Source organism: Manis pentadactyla, chromosome 9 (genome assembly GCF_030020395.1).
Source record: "Manis pentadactyla isolate mManPen7 chromosome 9, mManPen7.hap1, whole genome shotgun sequence".
NCBI lineage: Eukaryota > Metazoa > Chordata > Mammalia > Pholidota > Manidae > Manis > Manis pentadactyla.
Genome location: NC_080027.1, coordinates 48,939,275 through 48,965,735, shown reverse-complemented (window position 1 = coordinate 48,965,735; position 26,461 = coordinate 48,939,275). Strand labels below are relative to the sequence as shown.

The 26,461-nt window shown below is 44.3% G+C and overlaps 1 protein-coding gene across 12 annotated transcripts in view; it reads left to right on the top strand.

The window, feature by feature from the left end:
- DENND2B (DENN domain containing 2B) overlaps window positions 1–26,461 on the top strand; it is a 166,484-nt gene that overhangs the window by 98,883 nt on the left and 41,140 nt on the right. For 10 of the 12 annotated variants that reach the window (XM_057507339.1, XM_036930968.2, XM_057507338.1 and 7 more), the window contains one exon: window positions 11,877–11,981. In XM_057507339.1, the coding sequence (XP_057363322.1) occupies window positions 11,877–11,981 (105 nt within the window). Of the gene's footprint in view, window positions 1–3,219; window positions 3,400–11,876; window positions 11,982–26,461 lie in introns of those variants that run through there. The other 2 variants (XM_036930967.2, XM_036930963.2) reach the window with 2 other exon arrangements.

The following is a 26,461-nucleotide window of genomic DNA, read 5'->3' as shown; positions in this document are numbered from 1 at the left end:
TCATTAGGTATTTAAGATCTCATTAGGTATTTCAGATACCCTCCAAAGGGAAATTCAGCCCTAATGATCTGGCTAAGATCTGCAGTTTGAAGTTATTCTACTTCTTTTTGGTAACTTTGCTCTGTGTATCTAATGTTCCAAATCTGCTGAGCCCTGGAGCCTGTGAACCCACCCACTCTCTAAATGGCATTTTCTATGAACAGATTTCTTATTTAATGTAGTTTGATTTATCAATGTTTTCCCATATGGTTATCGCTTTCTGTGTCCTGTTCAAGAAATCTCAGCTTGCTCCAAGGTGTCCTTGGCTTTTGCTCATGGTTTTTCTTCTGTTTGCAATGTTCTTCTTCTGCCTTCTTTATCTTCCACAAATCCTGCAAGACTTGGCCCGGTGTCACTCCCTGTCTCCTCCCCAACATCCATCCTGTCCACGTGATTAGGTGGCTTTCTCCTTGCTCCCAGAGCTCTGTGTTCATACTTCTATCAGAGCTCATGCTACATTGTACCAGAATCTTTTCTTGTTTATCTCAGGCAGGATGGGGAGCTGCCCAAGGACAAGGACCAGAGATAGCACAGCAGCATGGGTGCCTGGTGGGAAGATGCCCTCAAAGGGTTCAAATATGAAAGCCTTAGGTGCCCACGCCTGTCTCTACTTCTCCAGCTTTATTTCCCAAGCTTTCTTAACCTGTGTCCCCTTTTGATGAGCATATAGATCTTCCAGGCAGTGTGAAATATCCCCAGGGAATGTGCTCCTGATAGGGAGTTAACTACCTTACAGTGCTTCTGGAAGAGCTGACTAGTAGTATCAAAACAGTAGACATTAGAAAGGAAGGTTCTGTAATTCATTAAGCCCCAGAGAAAAGACCTTTGCAGTTTATAATAGGAAAGTCGTCGTAATTTTCGCACAGAGCAGTTTTTCAGTTGAGTTCTCAAGCTGAAGCCACCCCTGCCCTGAATCCTCGGGTGCTCAGAGGGTGAGGCCTCCTCCTGAGTTTTCTGAGTGGGTGTGGTTGCTTTGGCTGGTCAGTTCTAACCTACCTGCAGTACCTGGGAAGGCTGGTGGGGTAGGAAGATGGGCCTGGAAAATGCAGCCCGAAGCTGCACACCCTGTCCAGGGAGACCTCCTCTGACTGGTGGCAAATGTTTTTTTTTTTTTTTTTTTTTCCCCACGCAAGAGACTTTATTTTCTGAAGGAAAAAGTGGCTGCCCCAGACGGGGGTCGGGGGAGAGAGAGAGAGAGAGAGAGAGCAGCAGAGAGCAGTGGGACAGAGAGAGCAGAGAGAGAGAGAGAGAGAGAGAGAGAGAGAGCGGGGAGAGCAGGGGGACAGAGGCAGAGACAAAGAGAGAGAGGGCGGCAGAGAGACAGAGAGAGAGAGAGAGAGAGAGAGACAGCCTGGTGGCAAATGTTTTTTCATTCAAAAAAAAAAAAAGATTTATTGATGGCCTGCTGTGTGCCAGGGACTAGTCTAGATGCTGAGGATACAGCTGTGAACAAAACAAAAAAATCCCTGGCCTCATGGAGCTTACATAAAAGAAAAGTAGTATGTTAGATGGTGACAAATGCTTGGAGAAAAATAAGAGAGAAAAGGAGAAACAGAAGGCCAGTTCTGATGCCAAGGGTAGCTGGGCAGAGGAAGATTTTTTCCTTAAAGCATTTTTTTTTAATACAGATTTTTTATAGTGTGGTCAGTGAATACCTCACTCAGAAGATGACGTCTGGCCAAAGACCTGGGAGATGAGGGGGCAGGCTTTTTCAGGGGAGTATGTTTCCAGTCACAGGGTGTAGCAGTTGTGAAGGCCTGGAGGTAGGAATGTACCTGGTGTGTTTGAGGAAATAAGAAGACATTGTGGCTGGTGTGGAAAAGGTAAGGGGAAAGTGCAGTTGAAATGACGTCAAAAGTACCATAGGGCCCAGGGCCTATAAGTCATTGTAAAGCTTTCGGCTTTTACTTTGAGTGACTGGGAGCCATGTCAGAGTTTTGAGCAGAGATTTGACAATATCTGCGCTAATGCTGGTGCTGGGTAAATTTGATGGTGATAGCTTAGCAAGGCCAGTTCTGATGCTTTGTATTTTCTCAGTGAAACAGGACACAAAGTCAGCTAAAAGAGGGAGGACAGGGGAAGAGGTGTTGAGTGTCGAGGGAAGCTAATCCCTTGGCCCAGAGAATTCAAGTGTGTTCCCTCTTTGCTCTGTTTTTTACAGGTGGCTTCTTCTCCTTGGTCTCTCTGTTTCCATTATAGAGGTAGAGTATCTCCCTGTGCTGCAGAGAGGGAAATGAGGCATCAAGACTTGCCCAGTCCCTGTAGACCTTATTACTGCCTAGTCTTCCTCTGAGAAAGCTGGCTTGTAGTAGTGTATTATTCTGGAGCAGGGGAGGCACCTTTCCATCAGTCTGCTTGAGTTCAGCTAGACTGGAAAGCATGGGAGGGGTGAGAATGAGGTCAGAAAGAAGCTTCAGAAGTTGACATTTGAGCTGGATATGCGGGAAAGAATGGGGGTAGAGGACATCAAGACAAAAGGAATTAGTTGAACAAAAGCTTGGAGGCATGAACATTCCTGGCATGTCCAGGAATTGACAGCCAGTCTCCTGTGGCTGGTCTGCTATGGCTGGCCAGAGCGAAGGCACTGGTGTGAGACACGCCTGTGACCTTTGAATCATCTTCATGATTATAGGACCTACTGGGTTCTTCTTGTCAAAGTAAAAGAGGACACTATCAGCCAGGAGCAAGGCTTTTTGGGGGGCAAGCTCCTTTCTACTTTCTTTTTCTAAGTGGTGGCAGGTCATCGGACAGCTGGCTCTGTCCTTCTGTCCTGGCAGAGCTGGATCAAGCTGCTTGTTGAGAGGCTGAATTTCCAGATTGGCAGAAACCACCGTCTCTAGGTTTTTAAAACTATCTCAGAAGCAATTAGATTTCCTTCGGCCTGGAATTGCCTAAAAAGCTCTCACCCTATTTCAGGCTTTCAGGAAACATTTAAACCCAGCTTCAAACCTCCCCACAACCTCTACTGAAATGGAGAAGGACCATCTGGCAGAAAAAGGGATTGAAAATGGTTGAGGTTGAAAACTCAAACTTAAAAGTCCTTTTTCAGGGGGAGGGTTGGGAAAGAGGATGTGGGAGTGATAAATGGACAGTCAAGAGATGGAAAGAGAGCTTAATTTTTTTCTGCTTATTATTCAACAACAAACAAAAATCATCTCTTTCTGTGGCTGGTTGAAGAAGATTTCATACTAAGAGGGAGCTGTAAAAAACACCTGGCAATTCTTCTGACCTGCAGTTAAACAAATCTTAGTTCCTCTCTACTTGACCAGGCTTGTAGCCCTCAACATTTTTGATTGAAGGGCTTTCTGGACTCAGAATCCCAGAGCGTGGCGCTGGAATGGAAAAGATCCCAGGTACAGGGTATGTAGACGTAGTGACAGAGAAAAGGGGTCTGGTGTTTTGGAGGGAATGATGGGATAGACTTGGGAAAATCCTTCCTGGGTCCCTTTCTAAAGCTTTTGATGCCCACCCACCCAACCTCTGAGCCCACTTTCTCTTTTCCCTTGTAATTCATTATTTTTTGTCACAGCAGAGCCAGAGCCAAGGTTGTGGGCAGATAACTGGTAAGAAATGAATCCGGAAAGGAGAGGAGCAAGAGGGGCGAGGGAGGCGGAAGCCTCACAAAGGAGAGGGGGGCGAGTTTCCTAGGAGTGGCCTTTCCTCTTGGGTGTGTTGGATGAGAACCTGTTACTGCGGGGGGTTCTGGAAGACAGTAGGGACACTTGCAAGGAGTTTGAAAGCCCAGAGGTAGATGAGACTGGCTGAGGGACGGGAGGAAAAGGCCTGCCATTGGCAATCTGGGTGGCAGTTACAGTTGGAAAATTCCCTTGCATGGGTTTTATAGCAACTGTGCGTTTTGGAAGAGGAGTGACCTTAAAGGATATGGCCAGGGCCAGAATTTCTAGAACCCTTTGTCAAACTGGTCTTAGACTCCTTGGGGGCCTTCTTTTGTCATCAGTTAACGTTTACTTGAGCGTCTTTTATGTGCAGACCTCTCCTGAGTAGAACTAGAAGAACGAGCCGGCACTGCCCCACAGCTTCCTCAGCCATGTGGGGACAAAGCGGTGAGACCAGTGGGATGGCTGAACTTGGCAGGAATGCCAAAGAACAGAGAGGCTTCTGGGTGAGCTGCTACAGCAAGGCCCAGAGCTGTCAGTGCGGGCAGAGCCAGGGGAGGCAAATGGAGCCCCTCCTCCCTTAGCCCGGTCACAGACCCCTGCTGGAGAGGAAGGAAGAACCACACTTCTGAGAACTCTGGTTTGGGTACTGGAAAGGAACTCATTCTAATGATGACCTTCCTTGAAGCTTGCAGTGCCAATATTGGTTGCTGAGATTCTTGGAGGAAGAAGGTAAAGACCTAGGCCCTCCTCTGGGGAGCTGCCAATCTATTCCGTATCTTCTTGGCCAGGGTCTAGGGCCGAGGAAAAGTTGTAGGAAGGAGTCAGCAATACCGTCAGGAGGTCTGAGTAGGTGTTCTCCCGGCGGGGTGAGTAGGCAGGTGGCCCTCAGGGCAGTTGGAATATGGCTGAACTGAACTGTACCGCCTCTGGGAGGTTTTCAGGGCACACACAGAGCTCAGTTCTCTGTCCCACCTTTCCTTCCCTTCTTCTAAGCTGTTACTTCCATGTGAAAGATTGCTTAAGAAATTAGTGGGATGTAAATGTCAGCAGAAATTATTCCATATGGTTTAGAGGTTTCGTTTGTTGGGTGACTCGACTTCTTACCTGACCTAGGGAGCAGAATGCTTGGCAGTGTTTGTGTTCCCTCTTGGTGGCGACTCTGACCCCAGCAGAGTGGGAGGCTTCCTTCCAATTGCTTGCATTTGTTCCTCATCACTCTCCAGGTTCAAATGTCTCCTGCGAGGGCAAGGCATACTGTCACATCCATCATTAAGACTGGGGGAAAGTATCAAATAGACTTTTAGAAATGTCACCTGAACAAGGGGAAACCGTTTCTTGCCCTAGAATAGGAAGATTCATTCTTAAAGGCTGGGCACCCCTCAGAAGGAGCTCCCTTCAGAGACCGACCTCTAATGGGTCCTTCTGGGTTTGGGGAGAGCGTCTGTGGATCAGGTGATGGGATTAGACTATAGGCAGAGGAAGTGTTAAGGGAGCTGGAGAGAGAGTTGTAAGATGAAGGCTGGCCTGAGCAAAGGCTGGGAGCCTTCCAGAGGGTCTTCCCTCCCGTGGTGTTGAGGGGAATAGATGGAGGGTTCAGGCAGCCTCGACGCAGTGCCCTGCACGGAATAGGATCTTTCCTGCGCTGCTCAGGCCCAGCCATCCAGGAGGCTTTGCGTGGCTGCTCCCGGTGCAGTGCTTCCTAACCCTTGCCTGCTGGCACTCTGACTCAGCTGCAGAGCTCCCCTGGTGACTGGGAGAGCCAGGTCACAGAGCTGAGGAAGGCTGGCCCGCTGTAGGCACTGGGTGGGGAAGGACCCTGGGACATTGGAGAGAGCTTACTCATCTAAACGGACAGCTTCTACTCAGGTCTGGCCTCCTGTTCCATATAGAAATGCAGACAGTGATGGCAGATTTTCTAATTACTCAAGAGAAGCCAGAATCTGAATTTTTATTTGTATTTACCCAATTAAAAAAAATGTTTGACAACTAATTCAAATGTTTTAAATATAATGGGAAGGCCAAATGAGACATATTTTTGCTCTCACTAACCACCAGTTGATGTCTTTGGGCATAACCTCTTTTTCCCAGGAGTTTGGAAGTGAGAAGGAAATGAAGAAAGTGGTTGTTAGCTACCAGAGGTGGGTGGCACGAAGACTTGTTTGGAGATACAAGCACTCTGAGTACACCTGAAGACTGAGGAAACCGTTCAGAGGAGGCCTCGATAAACACGGATAATGCTTTCACTGGCTCCAGGCAGGGTCCTGCTCCGTTGTCGCCGAGGGTCAGCGGGTCTGGGCAGAGTCAGGAGAAGCTGAGGGGTGGGAGGAGGAAGAGGGACTGAGTGTCCATCTTTTAGTTGCTCGCAGTTGGGAAAACTCTGGGGAAGATGGTCAGCAGTGACCTTTCATCCCTTTCCAAATCCTCAGAAAGCATGTGGTAGGACACGAGTTTTCATGCTTATGGGTGTAGAAGACTAGCCTAAAATGCCTATTGAAAATGCAAGTTCCTAGGCCTCATCCCCACAGATTTCCACTCAGGAGGTGGATGGAGGTGATGCCTGGGACTCTGTTATGAACAAGCCCCCCATTGATGTTGAGCAAAGTGAGCAGTGGAGTCAGAGCTGAGTTCACGTTCCTGTTCTGTTCCTTCACTGGGTGAGTGATCTTGGGCCAGTCATCTAATACTCTCTGAACCTGAACTTCCTGGTTGAAAAAATGGGTCTGTATTACTACTACCTCAAAGAATGGTGAGAGCTAAATTAGAAGGTCCTTAGAGGCAGTGCAGAGTCTTGGCTCAGCTGGGGCACCAGTGCCAGCCTCCTGGACTCAAATTCCTGCCTTGCCACTTTCTAGCTGTGTGACTTGGGGGCAGTCTGTTTAACCGCCCTGTTCCTTGGTTTCTGAGGTAATGTGTAAATAATAATGGGACTGACATCATAGGGTAGTTACTAGGATTAAATGATTTAATACATGTGAAGTACTTAAAACTTTAGCAATTACAATATGTAAAGAATGTAGGAGAATGCCTAATAATAAAGGTACCTTTGCCTTTCCTTGGGTCCCCTTCTGTGGCTAACAAATAGGGGAAGGCTTACTTCAGACGTCACCTCTCTATGAGGCCTCCCTGGAGTCCACTTTTTACTTGATTTTTCTCCCATTACAGTTAGATCCTCCAGGGCAGGGAGTGTGTCTGTCCATTTTTATACCCTCGTACCTTGCCCAGTGCCTGGCATAGAAGAAAATGGATTGAATGGCAGTGCCAGGGAGTTTGAAAAATGTCTTAAGCTTGGGAATGGAGAAGGTGCCTTCCAAATACCCAGAGAAGGGTGATCTGGAAGAAATCTAGGGCCTGAGAAACTGAGCACCTAGGAACTGGGATTTCTTCCTCATGTTATTATCGCTCTTACAGTGAGAAAGTTGTGTCTTCAAAACTCACTTGTGCTGTGTCACTTAACTAGCAGTTGGTAGAGGTAGGGTTGGACTTAGTCATCTGACTCACGTCATGGGTTCTTCCCCAAGGGCCTGGGACTGTGGTCTCTCTGTCTCAGTGCATAGTTTGTAGAAGAGTTCCAGAGGTACCTTATTATGCTCCTTTCTCTGCATTGTAACTTTTCAGATAGTTATCTATAATTTGTCAGAGATGGGTTTTTGAGCAACTTGTGGTTGGTGGTATATGGTAATTGAACAATTTCATTTTCCAAACATAGTTTCTGACTGGACTTTGCCAATGCTGGAGCTGGGAACTAGTGAAACAGCCTCTCTTCCCCCTTCTCTGCTCTGTTCCCAGGGGATATTTCCTCTGCTTGGGAGCAGTCTCCCCTTGGAGTCAGAATAGCCCAGGTATCAGGCTGAGCACATAGATGAGAGCCTGGAAGCCAGTGCCCCTAGGAAGCCAGCCGTGCAGAGCACTCCAGTCTGAGCTTCAATTGTAAAGGCTTTTAGCCTGGTACTCAGTTCCCCAGGCCCCTAGAGTATATCCTGACCATGGTGGAGCTGGCCTGGGTGGTGAGTTGGTATCTCTTTTTTTCTGACTTAGTGGGCCCTTCTGGGGTTCTCAGCAGTGCCTGCCAAGATGCCTTGACCTCTGGGCCACTTCTGAGAAAAGCAGCGTTGTTCTCGAAGGAAGGTTCCTGAAGAAGTAGTAATTTCGGTCCACTCTTCTCTTAGTTACATCTTCACAGGATTTTTCTTCTTGGCCCAAGCAAATGTCAGAGTCATCCACATTTTTCCTTCTTACTAAGTTGGCTTGGTGTTCTCATATTCAGATGACATGGTAGCATTTCAGAGCAGTGGGTCCACCCCTCCTCAGATGGGAAATTCAGAGAAGGAAATAATATACTTTTCATCATGTTCTTTTAATACATTTCAGTTTCTGGTCTTCCCACAGAGCTTCTGCCCTTTCCCTGGGGGCCTGCCCTGGAGCTGCTAGAGCATGTCCTGTGTTGTTTTAATGGGTTACGATGGTTATTGTGACCATTGTTACTGTGGGCACAGTGGAAAGCTGAGGCTTAGCAAGTTGATTCCTTGCAGCACTGTGCTCCCTGAGGACCCTGAGAACTGGCTTGGGAAAGCTTCCAGAGGCTGCCTCTTCTCTCCCTTCTTCTGTTGCACACACAGCCATATGTTGCATATACCAGGCACATACCTTGGCACTGGGCTGGTGCAGGTAAAGAATGTCTCACCAGAGCCAGAGTGAATAGATGCTCTGGTAGCAGGATTATTTACCATTGTCACCAGTTTTTAAAGATTTTTTTTCCCCCAGCAGATAGGGAAGGTTTTCCTCTACTTTATGATGGATGAAAACAAGGCTTGCAGTTGGTTTCTTTTTTTTTCCAAAAGCATTTGCAACATTTACCTTACAGGGATGTTTCGTTGCTGTCACCATCAGATAACGGACCTTAGGCCTGCTGGCTGCTTCCTCCCTTACCAACTCCCATTCCATCCATTACCAAAAACTACAAGCCTCAGAGCTTGAGTGAAGTCAAAGTAATTAGAGGTGGTGCATTTCATGTTGAGATTAGTAAAGAACTCTAAGTGATATCAAGAATTAGGGTTTGGCTTAGTTTATCATTAAGACCAATTACTTACTTGCACTTATTGTACCAATAAAGAAGATGGCCTCCAGGATTGAGGTCATTAGTAGCCATAAATAAATGTGTTTAACTTTCACATCCAGATACACTTCATAATGGCCAAGGTGATGAGAATGCCAGTCAGAGAGGGAGAACTACTGTCCCTGAATTGTTCAGTTTCCACGAAGGTGGTAGCCCAGGCCGGAGTGCACATTCACACTGGAAATATGTTCCATGTATCAGTTGTGTTGTCTCTCACATCCACCCTCTTGTTTAAGGTGCTTAACAAATTATTTTTTGCCCTTAAGCCTTGTTTTTAACATCTATATCGAGGTGTAATTCACATACCATAAAATTCACCCATATAAAGCATACAGTTCAATTGTATTTTATATGTTCATGGAGTTGCACAACCATCACTAGCATCTAATTCCAAAACCTTTTCTTGACCTCTAAAAGAAACCCCATACTCAGTGCAATCACTCCCCATTCTGCCACCTTATACCCAATGTCAGGTAACCACTCATTTACTTTTCTGTCTCTATAGATTCTCCTATTCTGGACAGTCTATAAAAATTTCATCCATATTGTAGAATGTATCAGTACTTCATTCCTTTTTATGTCAGAATAATATTCCATTGTGTGGATATACCACATTTTGCTTATGAATTCATCCATTGATGGACATTTGGGTTATTTCCACTTTTTGGCTAATATGAATAATGCTGTTGTAAACATTTGTGTACAAATATTTGGATGGACAATGTTTTCATTTCTCTTGGATATATACGTAGAGTGGATTATGCTGGGTCTTAAGGTAACTCTGCATATAACTTTTTGAGGAACTGACAAACTGTTTTCCAAAGTGGCTGTACCATTTTACATTCTTGCCAGTAATGAATGAAGGTTCTAATTTCTCCACAGCCACACCAGCACTTGTTTTTATCTGTGCTTTTGATTGTAGCTGTCCTTGTGCATATGAAGTCATACCTCATTGTGGTTTTGATTTGTATTTCCCTAATGACTAATGATGTTGAACATTGTTTTGGGTGCTTATTGGCCAGTTTTTTATGTTTGAAAAATGTCTATTCAAGTCCTTTTTTAAGTGGGTTTTTAATCTTTTTATTGTTGAATTATAGGAGTTCTCTGTATATTCTGGATACCAACTACTCAGCAGATACTTGATTTCCAAATAATTTCTTCCATTCTGTGGATGTACTTTTACTTTCTTGATGGTATTTTTTACAGCACACGTTTTAAATTCTGATACAATACAGTTTCTTTTTTGTTGTTGTGCTTTTGGTGTCTTGTGTAAGAAATCATTGCCCAAATAAAGATTTACCTCTATTTTTTCTAGGCTTTGCTTTTGTGATTTTAACTCCTACATTTAGGTCTATGACCCCCTTTTACTTCCTTTTTGTATATGATATGAGGTAAGGGTCCTGCTTTATTTTTTTGCATATGAATATTCAGTTGTCCTAGCACCATCTGTTGAAAAGACTCTTCTTTTCCTGTTGAATTGTCTGGGCATCTGTGTTGAAAATCAGTTGACCAAAAATGTGTGGGTTTATTTCTGAACTCTAAATTCTATTTCACTGATCTCTATTTCTATTCTTATGTCTATATGTACTGTCTTGATTACTATGGCTTTATAGTATGTTTTAAAATTGGTTAAGTTCAAGTCTTCCAGCTTTATTTTTTTCAAGATTGTTTTGGCTGCCCTGGGTCCCTTGAACTGCCATACAATTTTAGGATTAGCTGTCAGTTTCTGCACTTGCTGGGTATTCTGTTCAGTCTGTAGATGAATTTGGAGAATATTGCCATCTTAAGTATTTAGAATTTTCTAATTTGTTGGAGAATATTGCCATCTTAACTATTTAGAATTTTCTAATTTGTGAACATGGGATGTCTTCCTATTTATTTATGTCTTCTTTAATTTATTTCAATGATGTTTTATAGTTTGCAGTATACAAGGTTTCTACTTTTTTGTTAAGTTTATTCCTAAATATTCTTTTCTTTTTCTGTTGTTGTTAATGGAATTTAAAAAAATTTATTTTCAGATCATTCACTGCTAGTGTATAGAAATAAAATTGATCTTTAAAATATTACTCTGTACCCTGGAAACTTCCTTGACTTTGTATATTAGTTGAAGTTTTTTTAGTGGAGTCCTTAGGATTTTCTATGTATAAGATTATACCATCTGCAAGTAAAAGGTAATTTTACTTCTTCCTTTCCAATCTGGTCGCACCCCTAAGTTTTAGCCTTTGTCTTCCTTTCATTATTTTAGCATAAAATAATGTTTCCTAAAGGATAGTGACATTAGCTAACTGTATATGGTACATGAATGGACATTTTTCACCTTATAAGTACTTAAATACCTTAATGTATATTAATTTTATTTTAATAGATACTAAAAAAAATGTGGTCGCTCAGTGTTATGGTCTTGGCTCAGATGTTACTTTATCAGAATGCTCTTCCCTGAACATCTTTAAAATAATAGACCTTCACACTCCCTCTACCTGGCTTCATTTTTAAGTGTACACCACTTATCATCACCGTACATGCTATACATCACACACATGTGGCACGTGTATGCTTATTGTCTGTTTCTCCTCACCAGGATGTAAGCTCAGTGAGGGCAGAGACTTTCATTCTTTGCAGGATGGCGGTGCCTAGGACATGGGTGCTCAGGGAATATTTGTTGAATGAATGAATGTATGATTGTTTAGAACAAACTTAAGTATTTAAAGAAAAGCAAGTCAGTTTCAAGTTGATTTAAGAGAAAACTGAATAGTTGTTCAGGAGATAAGCAAATATGGCAAAATTCTTAAAGAGCATATGGCATGCTGGAAATTTTGGAAATTCTAACTTAAGAAATGAGAAGAGGTAGGCTGGAGATAGAGTGTTTTTTTAAATGATGATGATTTTCTGTGAAGTGATGTTATTTGTTAGCCTTTTCCCCAACCCAGATCAGGGGTGCTTGAGGCTCTGAAGCTGTAACACACAGAAATAATTATATGTGGGACAGTGGTTCCAACCATTTGCCATAGAAACCCTCTTGGCAGTTTTGGAGGTCATCTGGATATGTTTGAGGTGCTTTTGGCTGCCCATGGAAACTTGGCTTATGGGTCTTGTCCTCTTTGCAGGGCTCTGGGTTTGCAGAGAGCCGAAATGACCATGACTGCGAACAAGAATTCCAGCATCACCCACGGAGCTGGAGGCACTAAGGCCCCTCGAGGGACGCTGAGCAGGTGAGTAGGGGAGCACTGCTGGGGGAATGGGACTCTGGAGAGGGGCATCAAGGGACAGCCAAATGGCCTGGGTCCTGGGTAGAATCTTAGGAGGAAGTATATATGATTATCTGTCATGACTCTGACAGTCATCCAGGTGAATGATCTAGGCCTAGTTCATGCTAACCATGAAGCAAAAGTCATCCCTAGTATATATGCCATTTTTCAGGTCTGTAAGTCTCCATAGGAGAGAGCAAACAGGGCCCTAAAGGAAGCTTTGCCTTGTGCTATTGGAGGAGCTCCAGGAATGGAACCAGCAAGGAGCAGCTGGTATTCTTCTGGCTCTATCCTTTTCCCAAGATGTGGACAACTTAGGGGTATGCCTGAGCTAGGCTGCGCTATAGTGAGAAAGGCTGACCACATTGGGGGTAGGAGTAGGGAGCCAGTTTTGCATATTAGCACAAGTTCTAAGCAGAAGCCTCTGTTTCTATAAGAATTTAGGCTGGGCTGCAAAAAAGCATCTTGGAGAATTTTAGTCAGTGTAAGCTATTATCCACTTTCCTGGTTTTGTCTTCTTTTTAAAAGTGGAAATGTAAGGTCACAGAAAAACCGTGAATTTTGGAATCATGTAGAATTGGCTTCAAATCCAAGTTCTAACTATTTACCAAATAGTGAGGTCTTAGGGCATTTTCGTGTGCCCTCTAAAATCTTGTTCACTTATCTTTAAAATAATAATAACAGTACTTATCTCACAGAGTTGCTGTGAGGATTACATGAGATAATATATGTCTGCTTAGCATAAAGCTGCTCAGTAATTAGCTCCCTCTGGGATACAAGCTTCCAGAGCTGGCAGATGGATGTACACCAGGACGTCTCTGGTGTTGGCCAAGGCTGGATGCTGATGTTCTAGAATACCCTTCTTGCTCTTTAATTAAAGCCACATGCCTTTATATCCCCTTCTGCTGAATCTCAGGTGGGCAGATTTGGCTTTTGGGACCTCATCCACTCCAATGGATAGGTTTGAGAAGGATGCTCAGCTTAGGCTGGGATAAGGCTAGTTCCTTCCTTGGATATCTGGGTTGTGCAGTGCCAGGCTGAGTCCAGTGGGGTGTCCACACCCAGCTGTGGCTAGAGGTGTTAGTAGAGGTTTAGTTCATTCAGAGCTGGAGTTCTGATGTGGTTGGTAGTATGGGGTGCAGGATGTAGCCTCTGGGGAGTGACTGGTATGAATGAGGCAAGAGGAGCAGCACACAAGCAAGGTCTGGTGCTAGGGTAAGTGGTCTGAGCGGATGGTGCCGATTGAACAGAGATCGGTAGGTTCTGACTTTAAGTACATAAGAGTGTGGGGCTCAGACAAATTGAATATGCATGCTGTGGCCGCAGGACCAGTAAGAACACTTTCTGCCCATGCAGCCCTCTAAGCTACACTGGAGTTGCTTGCATACTTGCTTGCCTGAACTGGGTGAGGCTGAGAATGGCAGGGACCACAAACTTCTTGGGTAAAACAGATAGAAAAACTAATGGTTGCAATACATGCTGGTGGCCAAGGCAGAGTTCTTCTCTGGATTCCAGAATCTTTGTCATCCAATGTCTACTTCTAGGGAATCATTTCCCTGGGTTCTTAGCAGTATGGTGGTATGTCTAAGGATGACTGACTTGGTAGATGGAGACTAGAAATTCAGGTTTCCATTTTTTAAATCTGAAACTGTAGATGAAATAAAGCATTTTATGTGATTGTATAGTTTTATTTGTATAATTTTAAAGAAATATATAGTTCTAATTTCAAAGAAATAGTATAATTAGAACCTGAATTAGAAATTATCATGTCCAGCAGCCCTCAACTCCTATAAGAATTCATTTTTTCTTCTAATTACCACTATGTTGGGGGTGGGCTGGGAGATGCAGTATTTATATCAGGTCACAAAGCAGAATCAGGACTGCTGATGGGTACCCCAGTTTCTGTTTGGAATATATACATACACGTTAAAAACGTTTTTGGTAATTGCTCTTCTTTTAGCTTCCCAGCATGTTTGCCACCATAACATGATGGATGGTATTTGCAAATGGCTAAGTCTCTTACGTGCCAAAAGAAAGTGTTTTTCCCTCCTCTCTAAGTCTTCACTTCCCTTCCTGCTGCGATTCTGCTTCCCTCCCTCCCTCCTTTCCTGGGCCCTTGGCCTGGAGTCACAGGCCTCTGTGGCTAGCTACGCCCTCCTCACAGAGGCCGCCACTGGACTGTAAGGGTTACTTTGAAATTGTCAGCTGGTAGTATCTCTGGCTGCCTTTATCCCCAGCCACATCTGGGGGGTATTCTTTGGGCTGAGTAGGGCAGTAAATCACCAGTTCATTTGGGAAGTCATTGTCAGTGAACTGGAGGGCTCCTCCTAGGTGTCAGACTCTGTGATGAACAATGGGGAGCAGAGAGGGATGATCCATTCTTTCTTCAAGGCATTTACAACTTGAATCCATGACCTTGGCACCTGAATTTCTCAGTCTGACCTTTCAACAGATGTTTGTCAATCACCTGGGACCCCTTTATTACTGCTGGCCCAGGAGACCCAGTGAGAAGAGAGTCCCTAGTGTGACTGGGACTATGGGGAGTGCAGGGGTCCTGGGGCCTTGGAAAAAGGGGTCTTTGACTCCCTGGTTGCTTTGGGGACCTCCACACGTCCGATTGGAGACAGAGGATCCTGTGGTACTGAGAGGCATTTGTATCTCAGTTTGGGGGCAGGGGCTACTCTGGACCACGGAAAACTGGTGGGGAAAAGCAGATTGGACCCTGTGGAACTATCAACGTAGGTATTTGCAAGGCTGTTTCATTAATTTGAGTAAGACTTCACCTGGTACTACTCAGCCAGTATGGGTGAAAAATCTGGGATTCCACTCCATGATTAGGTTTTTAGGGTGTTTTGCTATTTATTCTCTTCCTTTCCCTTGTAGTCCAGTCTTGATTTGGCAGGTATATAGGAGGAAATCTAAGCCTTTTCATTGGACCACCACCATTTTGTTCTTTGCTATACTTTGGTCTGGCAGGTTTCCTTTTTCTCTTTGCTGATGAGGCTGAATGGGCACATTGCCTCATTCTTAGTGGCCAGAGGCACTTTCCGCACAGGCTGTTCCCACTCCAGCTTACAAGATTTGGCTACATCTAATTCTGGGAGGTGGGATTCTTAAAGTTCCTTTGTACTCCAGAGGCCAGACTTTATAATGTTGGTGTTGGTGATCTGGGGTGAGGCCAAAAGTAGCATGGTGACGTGCAAACAAAGATGTGTTATGCTTAAAGCTAATTCATCTTTCTAGTTCAGAAGAAGAACTTTGCCGCTTGTTCTACGGAGATTTCACTTCTTCTGTAAGACCTGGCAGGCAGGAGGGGCTATTCTTGGTAGACTGTCATGCCTGCTGATTTCCTTGACTGTTTCTTTTGCTCAGAAACTCCAGTGCCTGGGTCATTGTGACTTGGAAATGCAGGCTGTCAGTATTGTGTTTGGGAACCTTGCATTTGGATGTAGGTGTGGGAAACCTGGGTGCCTACAAAAATGTACACTTCTTGGAGTCAAGGACTTTGACCGCCTTCCACTTCACCTGAGCCTGGAACAATGAATGGTACATGGAAGAGAGGAACTGTTTGTTGACCAATTGACTAGATGGCTGGGAGATCAGCCTCTTAGAGCATAGGCTGCTATACTATTTGACTCCTTGTAGGCCTTTCATAATAGGTCTTGTTAACTTTGGACTCCCTTTCCATTCAGTCCATAGATTCTTAGAAAGGCAGAACTGAAAACGAAAACCTTAGAGCTCTCTGGGTCCAACCCACTTGCTCTACGGATTGGGAAACTGATAAAAAAGAGAAAGGGAGCTACTAATGGGAAGAAGAATACAAGCCCAGCCCTCTTGATCCTTCTGTTATTTTATTGTACCACTACATTCACCTCCCTATAAACATTACTGGGATCTCCCTGCTCAAAAGTACTGTCCTCTATGATACAGTCAAACATGGCCTGACTTGAAAGGCTTTCATAAAAAGCCATGATCTTCTTTCTACTCCTATCTTTCACTGCTCTCTAATTGAGACCTTACATTTCTGTCAGTTGGATGTATATGTTACTTTCTTCCCAGTGCTTTTCTTGACCACCCAGCTAGGAAGGATTCCCCTTCCCTCTGTATTCACTCTTAGAACCCTTGGTTTAGAACCCAAATGGCAGTTACCATATAGTACCTCATAGGAAGGATACTTTTTTGGGTCTTATTTGCCCTACTCAGTTGGAGCTGTTTGGAGGCCGAGCACATACTCTTTTGGAATGTTAGAATTGGAGGGGAACTTGGGGTTCTTTAGGCTCAGTTACTTGATGTTTAATATGAGGAAGCTAAAGTCCACATAGCTAATTGTCAGTGGAACCATAATTTCAACTCACATTTACAGATTTCTCCATAGAGAGAAACCTTGGTTTGTGATATGGTGAAACCCAAAGAAATCTTCAGGTCCCACCGCCAAGGTGTGGACCCAGTGCCTTAGGTTTCCAGAAGAGGGTAAGAGCTTAGAGAGAAGAAAAGTCTCCTGAGCGTAGTGGCAGAGCCCGACCTGGCATATCAGGCCACTGCTCAGGAGGACCTGTGGCCGTAGCCTCCCTGTTTCCTGAGATGCTTGTTAGAATCCAACCATGATGTCATCAGTATTGGTCTGGCTTATTGCTACATAACAAATGACCCTAAACTTTGTGGCTTAAACATTAACGATCTTTTTTTCCCTCACAAACTGTAATTTAGATAGGGTTCATTACGGAAAGCTAGTCTCTATTCCTTGCAGCATCAGTTGAGGTGACTCAGTGGCTAGGGGCTGGAATCATCTGAAGGCTTGTTCACTTACACGTCTGACTTTTGATGTTGGCAGTCTGCTGGGACCTCAGCTGGGGAACACCTACATGCAGCCTCTGCATTTGGCTGCGTGCTTTCATAGCATGCTGTCTGAGCTCTAAGAGTGAGCATCCCAAGGGAGCAAGGCAGAAATGCATGGCATTTTAATGACCTAAGCCTCAGAAGTTGCATAGTGTCTTTTCTGTTTTACTCTATTGATTAAGGCAATAACAAGGTCTGCCTAAATTCAAGGTAAATGTCTCTGCACCCTAATTCCAGTGTGGGTGTGTGAGTGTGGTTTCCCTTGACACCACTAAGCAATTCTCTGATGCTGGCTGGTTGTCCTACAATTCAACTCAATTCTGACCTGTCTGACAGAGATAGCATCAGATCCCACAGATTAAGATCTCAGTCCCATGAGACTACCTACCAACCCCTCCCCCTCCACACCATACACACAACTTGAGACCCAATCTCAGGCTCAGGTTGTTAACCTGTGCTTCAACTGACTGGCTAAAAATCAGAGGTTCCCATGGCCCCCTCTTTGGATTGGATAATTTGTTAGAGTGGCTCACAGAACTCAGGAAACCTACTTACTCACTAGATTACTTACCAGTTTATTACAAAGGATATTAAAGGATACAAATCAACAGCCAGATGAAGAGTTACCTAAGGCAAGGTCCCGAAGGATCTTCTGTCCTGTGGAGCTTGGGCCCAGCGTGGTGGCATGGGGAACCATTCTGGTTCACCAGCCTAGAAGCCTTCTGAACCCTGACTTCTGGGGTTTTATGGAGACTTCATTACGTAGGCATGATTGATGAAGTCATTGGCCATTGGTGACTCTGGCCCCGCACCCCCTCCCTGGAGGTCCTGGGGGTGGGTCTAAAATTTCCAACCCTCTAATCACAAAATTGGTTCTCCTGTCAAATGGCTCCTAACCTGAGGTGTGGTCCAAAAGTCACTTCCTTCATGTAACAAAAGACACCTTTATTGCTGACGTCACTTAGGAAATTCCAAGGGTTTTAGGAGCTTTGTGCCAGAAGTGGATACAAAAATCAAATACATATTGCTTATTATAAATCTCAGCATCAAACAAGGAGAGTGAAAATAGTTCCTGCTTGATGAGAAGAATACCGACATCACATTGTAAGAAGGGCCTGTGAGATGGGATGTGTTGTGGTAAGAATTTTGGAAAATACAGGCTTCTACAGTTTCCTCTCTGGTCACAAAAATTCACATCCTTCCCAAATGCAAAATACACTCAATCTCTCTCTTTAAGGTCCCAAGTCTCATTTTGTTGATGGCATCAGCTTGAAGTCTAAGAGTTTGTCATCCCAGTCTGTTCTAGGTATAGATGAGACTTTCTGGGTACAGCCCCTTTCACAGTGTGTAGTTCCTCTAGTACTATTCCTTCTGATGTGAAGACCTATAAACTAAAGAGAATATATATCTGTCACCCAAAATGCACTCGTGGGACAGGCCTAGGATAGCCACTGCAGATACTTCTCTTCAGAAAGGGGAAAACTGGAGGCCACCCAGCAGTTACCGGTCCATTGTAATTCTATTTAGTGAGGCATATATTGCCAATTCCTTGATTAGGTTGTGGTTCTCCTGCCTGGAAGTCATTTACCTTATCTCTAGCTCCACATTTGGGGCTTTTGGTTCTGCCCTCTGAGTCGTCCTTCATTTTCTATAAAAGTAGACCATTCTTTGCATTTGAAGAGTTTTTTCCATCTGCTTTATGCCCATAATATTTCAAAGGCCCAAAGTCTTCCCTTCATTTTATACTATCTCTATTCTTTTCAGTCCCAGCTAATATACTTCCTTTAAAAATTCTGTGGGTTTCTTATCACTTTATAACCCACAGCAGTAGACAGAAAGCACATGTACAAATCACTTCAATATGAGCCCTTTCTAGTTTGGCTTCTCTGTGAGATTGCTGTGCAACAGCAGTTTTTAGGAGTCTTAGAAGCCTTATTATTTATAGAGGATTTGCAAAGCTCACCCTTAAGAGCTTTAGTTGGCCTTTTCTTGTCTCTAAGATTCTATGAGGCAACACTTTAAATATTTTTTTAGGTCTTGACAAAGGATCTTTCAGTCCCACTCTAGTTTTTTTTTGTTAAGGTATATCATTGATATACAGTCTAATGATGGTTTCACATACACAACACAGTGGCTCAACATTCACCCATATTATCAAGCCCTCACCCCCTCCATTGCAGTCACTGTCTATCAACGTAGTAAGATGTTATAGAGTCATTAATTGTATTCTCCAATCTGTACTACCATCCCAGTGACTTACCCATGTTGTGATTGTGAAGTACAGTGTCCCTTAATCCCCTTCTCCCTCTCCACCCGCCCTCCCCAACCTTCACCTTTGGTAACCACTAGTTCCTTTTTGGTGTTTTATGAGTCTACTACTTTTTTTGTTCCTTCTGTTTTGCTTTGTTTTATACTCCCCAAATGAGTGAAATCATTTGGTAGTTGTCTTTCTTTGCCTGCTTATTTCACTGAGCATAATACTCTTTAGATCCATCCATGCTGTTGCAAATGGCAGGATTTCTTTTCCTTTTTATGGCTGTATAACATTCCATTGTGTATGTGTACCACATCTTCTTTATCCATTCATCTATTGATGGACATTAGGTTGCTTCCATATCTTGGCTGTGATAAATGTAGGGGTGCATATGGCTTTTTGAATCTGGAATCTTGTTTTCTTTGGGCAAATTCCTAGGAGTGGAATTCCTGGGTCAAATGGTATTTCAATTTTTAGTTTTTTTGAGGAACCTCCATACTGCTTTCCACAATGGTTGAACTAATTTACATTCCCACCGGCAGTGTAGGAGGGTTCCCCATTCTCCACATCCTCACCAGCATTTGTTGTTCCTTGTCTTTTGGGCGTTGGCCATCCTAACTTTTGTGAGGTGATAGCTCATTGTGGTTTTAATTTGCATTTCCCTGATAATTAGTGATGTGGTACATCTTTTCATGTGCCTGTTGGCCATGTGAATTTCTTCTTTGAAAAAGTGTTCAGATCTTCTGCCCATTTTTTAATTGGGTTATTTGCTTTTTGGGTATTGAGATACATGAGTTCTTCATGTATTTTGGATATGAACAGAGAAATCGTTGACAAATATATTCTCCCACACTTTAGGATGCCTTTTTTGTTCTGCTGATGGTGTCCTTTGCTGTACAGAAGATTTTTGTTTGATGTAGTCCCACTTGTTCATTTTTTATTTTGTTTCTCTTGCCCAAGGAGATGTGTTCAGGAGAAAGTTGCTCATGTTTATATTCAAGAGATTTTTGCCTATGTTTTCTTCTAAGAGTTTTATGGTTTCATGACTTAACATTTGGTTCTTTGATCCATTTTGAGTTTACTTTTGTGTATGGAGTTAAACAATTATCATTTCATTCTCTTACATGTAGCTGTCCAGATTTCCCAGCACCAGTTGTTGAAGGCGCTTTCTTTCTAGATTTTTCAAAAAAGAGCTTTATTGAGGGATAATGAGGGTACAGTAAACTGCAATTTGAAGTTATAATTTAATGAGTTCACACACACACACACACACACACACAGTAAAACTGTCATCACAATTTGGAAGACATTTCTTAATTTGAGAATTTTTCCCATCTAGAGAGACTGAGAATGAAACAAGTTTTTATTTCCTAACCCAGAAAAACCCTTCCTCATTTGTGTTTCCTTTAAATTTTGCTGGAAAACTGAACAGTTCTTTTTTTTGCTCATCTCTTTTCTCTATTAGTATGGACAGCTAGAATCAGATGGCACCTTCAGCACTCTGCCTGGAAATATCTTGAGCTCGTTCTTCTAATTTATTAGGTGTATTTCCTATTTTCCATGTTTCCACAAGAGACAGAAATTACCAAACTTTTCAAAATTTATGAAGGTCCCCTTTCCTGTAGCTTCTGGTAACATTTTCACTATTTAAATTCTTCATGACAGTTTGTCACTCATTCCCAAAGTCAATGTTTTAGGGTTTGTCTCAATAGCACCCCACTTCTAGGTACCAAAATCTGTTCCAGTTATCTATTGCTACAAAACTACCCCAAAATTTATGGTATAAAACAACTATTTTATTATGCTAACAAACTCTGTAGATTAGGAATTCAGACAGAACACTGCAGGCATGGCTGGCTGGGCCCTGTTCCGTGATGTCTGGAGCCTCAGCTGGAAAGACTTCAAGGTTTAGGGTGACTCAGTGGCTAGGCACTGGTATTGCTTGGAGGCCTCTTACTTCACATCTCTGGAGGTTGATGCTGGCTGTTGCTGGGACCTCAGCTGGAACTGTCATCAGAGCAGGGACGTATGCCCTCTCCACCTGGCCTGGGCTTCCTCGCAGTCTGGGAGACAGGAAGGAAAAGTTGCTAGCTTCTTGAGGCCTGGGCCGGAAAATCGGCACAGATTGATTTCCACTGTATTTTATTGGTCAAGTAGTCACAGAGCCCAGGTTAAAGAGAAGGGGTCGTTTTAACAGTGGACATGTCAGAGAATTTGGGGACCATGTTTTAAAACCATCAAAGGAGTTTTTAGCATGGTTTCCTGGAACTACATTCCTGTCCCTGTTGGCTTTGCATAGTACCTCGTTCTGCCTTATACAGCAGTCCCATTTTACTGGACTGGGGCACTGGAGGTATTCCTATAAGGTATCATTTCTACCTGCCTCAGAGAGGGGTTCTGTCTTGTAACTACTCTATATTCTTTCCTGCTGCCACTTAGAGGACTTGGGATTCTCATGCAGAGAAGAGCTCACCATCCTCTCTGTGGTTGCCTAGAGATCAGCTGGGAGGCAGCAGGTAGGTGTGGCTTTGGTAGATTCGTAGATGTGCTTCCTGGAGTGAAATGTGACTCAGTTTCTGCTCTGACCGTGGCTACCATTTCTACTTACCCTGACAAACTGTGATTGGCTTCAGGAGTCTGTAGATGATGGCCCAGATGTAGCACCAATGGGAGGATGAGGCTGTCCTGGACTCTGTTGCAGGCTTCCAGTCATTTGGGATGACATTGCTTTGGGAGCAGGAAGGCCAAGTTTTGAGTGTACCCTATTCTTTGGCTTTTTCTTAGTACTGTCCCAGAGTGGAATGTCAGGGAGTTACTGAGCTTATTAGCCCCCTCTCTGGCCTGGGGAACAGACTTCTGCATTTGCTGATAGGACTCAGGCAGCCATCCTCCCCTTTCTCCTCCTGTGTGCTCCGAGTATGGCCTTGGGGGCAGTGCAGTGAGAATGCCATCTCCAGAGCTGGGGCAGTCACTGAGTGGGTGGGAGGATAGTGATGCCCACTCAGTCAACAGGACCCACCTTAGTTGAGCAGCCCTAGAATGGTGAATGGCTAACTCCCAGGCAGTTTCATTTGGAAGCAGGCCAGAAACCTACTTAGTAGGGGACTAAGCATATTTGGAAGCTGGGCCCTATGTAACCTTAACCTGCAGACTGGCTTACTTCATGCCCCCCAGCCCATCTTGGGGCCTATGGGGCTATTTCTTGGATCCCCAAGAATCTTTCACAACTGGTCCCACTTGTTTCTCTTCCTGATAATGACACTATCAAAAGCCTTGTGGTCAGAGCTTGCTGAGTTCAGAACCACCTTGTAATCAACAACTAAAGATAACCTTCCATCCAAAAACGTTCCTGGGTGTGTGCACTTGACAATATATGGGACATCCCTTGGCACGAATGCTTCCAGCTATGTTACTTGAGAACGGTCTAGGTCACTAACCTGAAGATGGGGTCATGTTCTTGTGAAACAATACCAGAAGGAAGGGCATGTATTTTGTATTTCAACTCTCACTGTCTGTCTGTGCACGTGTGCGCACACACACACACACACACACACACACACACACACACACACACACACATTTCTTTCCCTTTAAATTTATTTCTCTTTCCATACCTTGGTTCATACCCATTCTGCCTTACTCTCATCTTACACATTGTGTGTGTGTTTATTCTGCCGTGTTTCTTTTGCATTTCCCCCCCTTCTCTCTCTCTCTCCTTTTATGTTTGTTGTTCCCCCTGTCCTGTAAATGTTGCTTTTGGCCAGTTGTGTGCTGCAGCGCTGGCATCCAGGCCTGTGCTGAGCCGCAGAATTGGCTGCCTGCTGATGAGGCAGGGGCACAAGTGCCCAGTTTCATGGTATCGGCCTCCCCAGGGGCAAGCTCTAGTATTTAGAATAAAGATCAAGAGCCCATCAGAGCAGAGGCTTGGTATCTTTTAACTGCTTTGTATTTACTTTTCTTTTATATTTCTTCTACCTTCATGGAACTATTTATGGTATTCAGACACTTTCCCTCATCTTAGCCACACCACTAATATGTGAAGATACGCAGAGCAAGTGTTTCCCATTTTCTAAAGCACCTGAGACTCAGAGAATTTAGATGACATGCCCATGAGCACACCCAGGAGGTGATGGCACCAGGGCCAGAGGAGAGCCCAGGTCCAGACTCAAGATATGGTACATGCAGCATAAAGGCCACCTCTCTTAAGGTCAGCCTTTCTAGAGGGGTGTCGGACCCCCATCCACTCCCCACCCCTTGGCCTGCTCAAGGATGTCTGTCCTGCACCTGCCCTCTCTTGTCCTGCGCTGACAGCTTTTCCTTCTCTGCTGGGTCATTGCAGTCATCATTCAAGCATGCTGTCATATCTCCCAGTGTGAATTAACCAGTCTTTGCTGACCCTTACTGCCACAAATGGCACCTTTTCTGTAGTCAGATTGGACACTGCCATTCACTCAGCCGTGGTTTCCCCTTGCCCAGCGGGGAGGTAATTATTTTACTTTCACTCTAACCTTAGTTTGAGAGCTGGGAAACAGCTGGAGAGTGAGACTGAAGCCCAGGAGAGAGCAGTGTCTCCCATCCATGCCAAGGAGATGCCATTTGCTGTGTAAACTCATTGTCACAAAGTACCAAGCCTCGAGACCACTAGCCCCCCTAGTGTTCCTCCTTAACCTCCCTGATCTCTAGGTAACAGTCTCCTGAGCCCTTCTTAAACCTGGGAGCAAAGAGCGATGGAAGCTGGTTCTTGGGATTATAGAATGGCTCCATTTCCAGGGAATGCTCAGGGAGACTCCTAAAAAGAGTGCCAAAGCCTCTAGTAGTGAGAGAAACCTAGTTCCAACATCAAGACCATCAAGATGGGTCTGTAAGGAAGAGGAGAGGGGCATGGGGACAGAAGTCCCAGGGCAGTGATTCTGCACTGGGATGGGGCTGGCCAAGGATATACAGTGATGCCTTTCCTACCTGTATCATTTCACTGTGCAGAGTTGCAAACCACCTGAAAACTTAACTTAGAACAATGTTACTGTTCACATTGCTGTGTGTTCACTGGGCAGTTCCTCCACTGGTTTCCCCTGGGTTCGTTCGTATTGCTGGGCTCAGCTGGGTCTAACATGGTGTCTCATCTCTGAAAGACTAGAGTGACTTCCTTACGTGACAGTCTGAGGGCAGCATTCCAAGTGTATAAAGTGGGAACCTGCAAGGCCTCTTGAGGTCTTGGGTTTGGAACTAGGACAACTTGATTTCCACCAAATTCTTTGGTAAGAGTAAATCATGAGTTCAGCCTAGATTTAAGGGGCAGAAAAATAAATTCTACCTTTTGGGAGCCTTAGCTGCAAAGCATTTGTGGCCAAGTTTAATGTATTCCCTCCTCCTTCCACCCTCAACATTTACACTCCAAGGACAGAGGTAAACTGTTCGAAAAAGTTTGCCAAGTGATTATTCTGAATAGTCAGCACCTTGTTAATATTACTAATTATCCAGCTAAGATTGAGCATTGTATGTTAACCACTGAACTCAACACTTGACATTTATTATTGCTATTATTTACAACAATCCTCTGGATATGTTCTTTTAATGTCCATTTTACACATAAGGAAACTGAGGTTGAGAGAGAGAATGTTACTTGCTCAAAGTTAGTGGCTAGCTAAAACCTGAACTCTAAAGCCATAATGTTCTTATCCTCTATTGAGAACAACCAGCCTAGCATGACCTGGTGAAAAACTAAATACTAATAATTAACAGTCATAGCGAGTTGCACTGTATGACAACATTTGACATCCACAGTCTCATTTGCCCATTATGACAATCCTGTGATGTCCCGAGAACAATTTTGAGGAATTGAAACTGGAAGCTCAGAGAGAGTAAGTGCCCATGGTCACATTCCTAAGAAGGTAGAATCAGAAACATAAGGAGAGAGAGCAGTGAGTTCTGTCCTCCAGTGAGAATTGCAACCTCATGAGGTCAGGGTCTTATCTGTGTGGTTTACAGATTTCTCCTTAGGACCTTGGAGTGAGTGAATGCTGCCCTTCTGTACTGAACCCAGAGATGGCCGGGCTCTGGGTCAGCATGGCAGGGCCTCTTTCCCTTCTGAGTTGCTGTGCATCGGGCACAGCCTGTGTGGGAAAGCTGGGCAGGGCACGGTTGCAGCCCTGAGCCTCAGATGAACAACTATATGAGGACTAGGACTTTGAAAGGAAAGGGCCAGACTAGTTTCTCTTTCTGTTCTTCACAAAAGGAGAGAAACTAAGGCTCAGTTTAAGCAGGCTAGGCATTGAGATTATTTCTAACTTGTGGCGGTTTCTCCATGCTGAAACTACTAATCGAAGTTACAGAGTCATTCTTTCTGAAAGTGTGCTAGAATCAGACAGACTAGAGGTGTTCAATGTTTTTCCTCCCCTCCAGGAGCCGTGCCACCACCCCTACCCCCCATCCCACATAAGTAATAGTGGCTTCATGTACTGGTATTAATATAGCTATTAATATTATGGAATTCTCGCCTTGGGGGTTGAGGAGACATATCTCTAGGGGAGCATATATCAAAATGTCTGAAGAGATGAGGTGTAGGTAGTTTGAAAAGGCTTCCTAAACGATTCTGAGACCCATTTAGGTGCTGTCATCTCCCACGAGAATTTAAGCTTCATAAGGGTATGAATTTTTATCTCTTTTTGTTTATTCTTGCATCTCACATCTAGAGCAGGGCCTGGCACCTTAGGTGCTCACTGAGTGCAACACATGATAAGGTCGTCCTTTATAAAGACATCTTCTTCCACCTCCATTTGAGAATAACTGAAATATAGAATCCTTATCTAGCCCAGACACTCACTGGCTTACAGAGCTATACAGATGACCTTTTGTATCCATGGGTCTATAAAATAAATGAGGGACCTAAGGCCACTCCTGATGAGTAGGTTGGGTCTCCCCAGGCTCAAGTTTGTTGCACTGCCCTGCCGCTGCCTACCCTGTGGAGGGCTGGGGCTTATTTTCACACCTCTTTGCTAAGCAAAATCTCTTTGGTCATTAGCTTGGCTATGCACTGGATTTCTCTCATCTGTGCCCATGTACACGTGGGGTGGCTCTTGTTTGACTTGCCCTTTTAAAAACAACTTAAGCATGTTGAGGTTTCCTGTTGATCAGGGGCAGCCAGAGGCTGTGACCCAACAGGGAATTGTCGGCCAACCCCTGACTCACCCAGGCTCTGGTTTTCTGTGTGTGAGCAAGTAGTGACAGCAGCTTGGCTCGGGGGCAGCTGGCTGTCTTCCTGTGGATGGCATGGCCCGCTGGACTCGCATGGCTGGACTGCCCAATGCTGAGGGCCAGGGCAGTAGGCTCAGGTAGCCCTTTGTGGCATGCAGTGTTG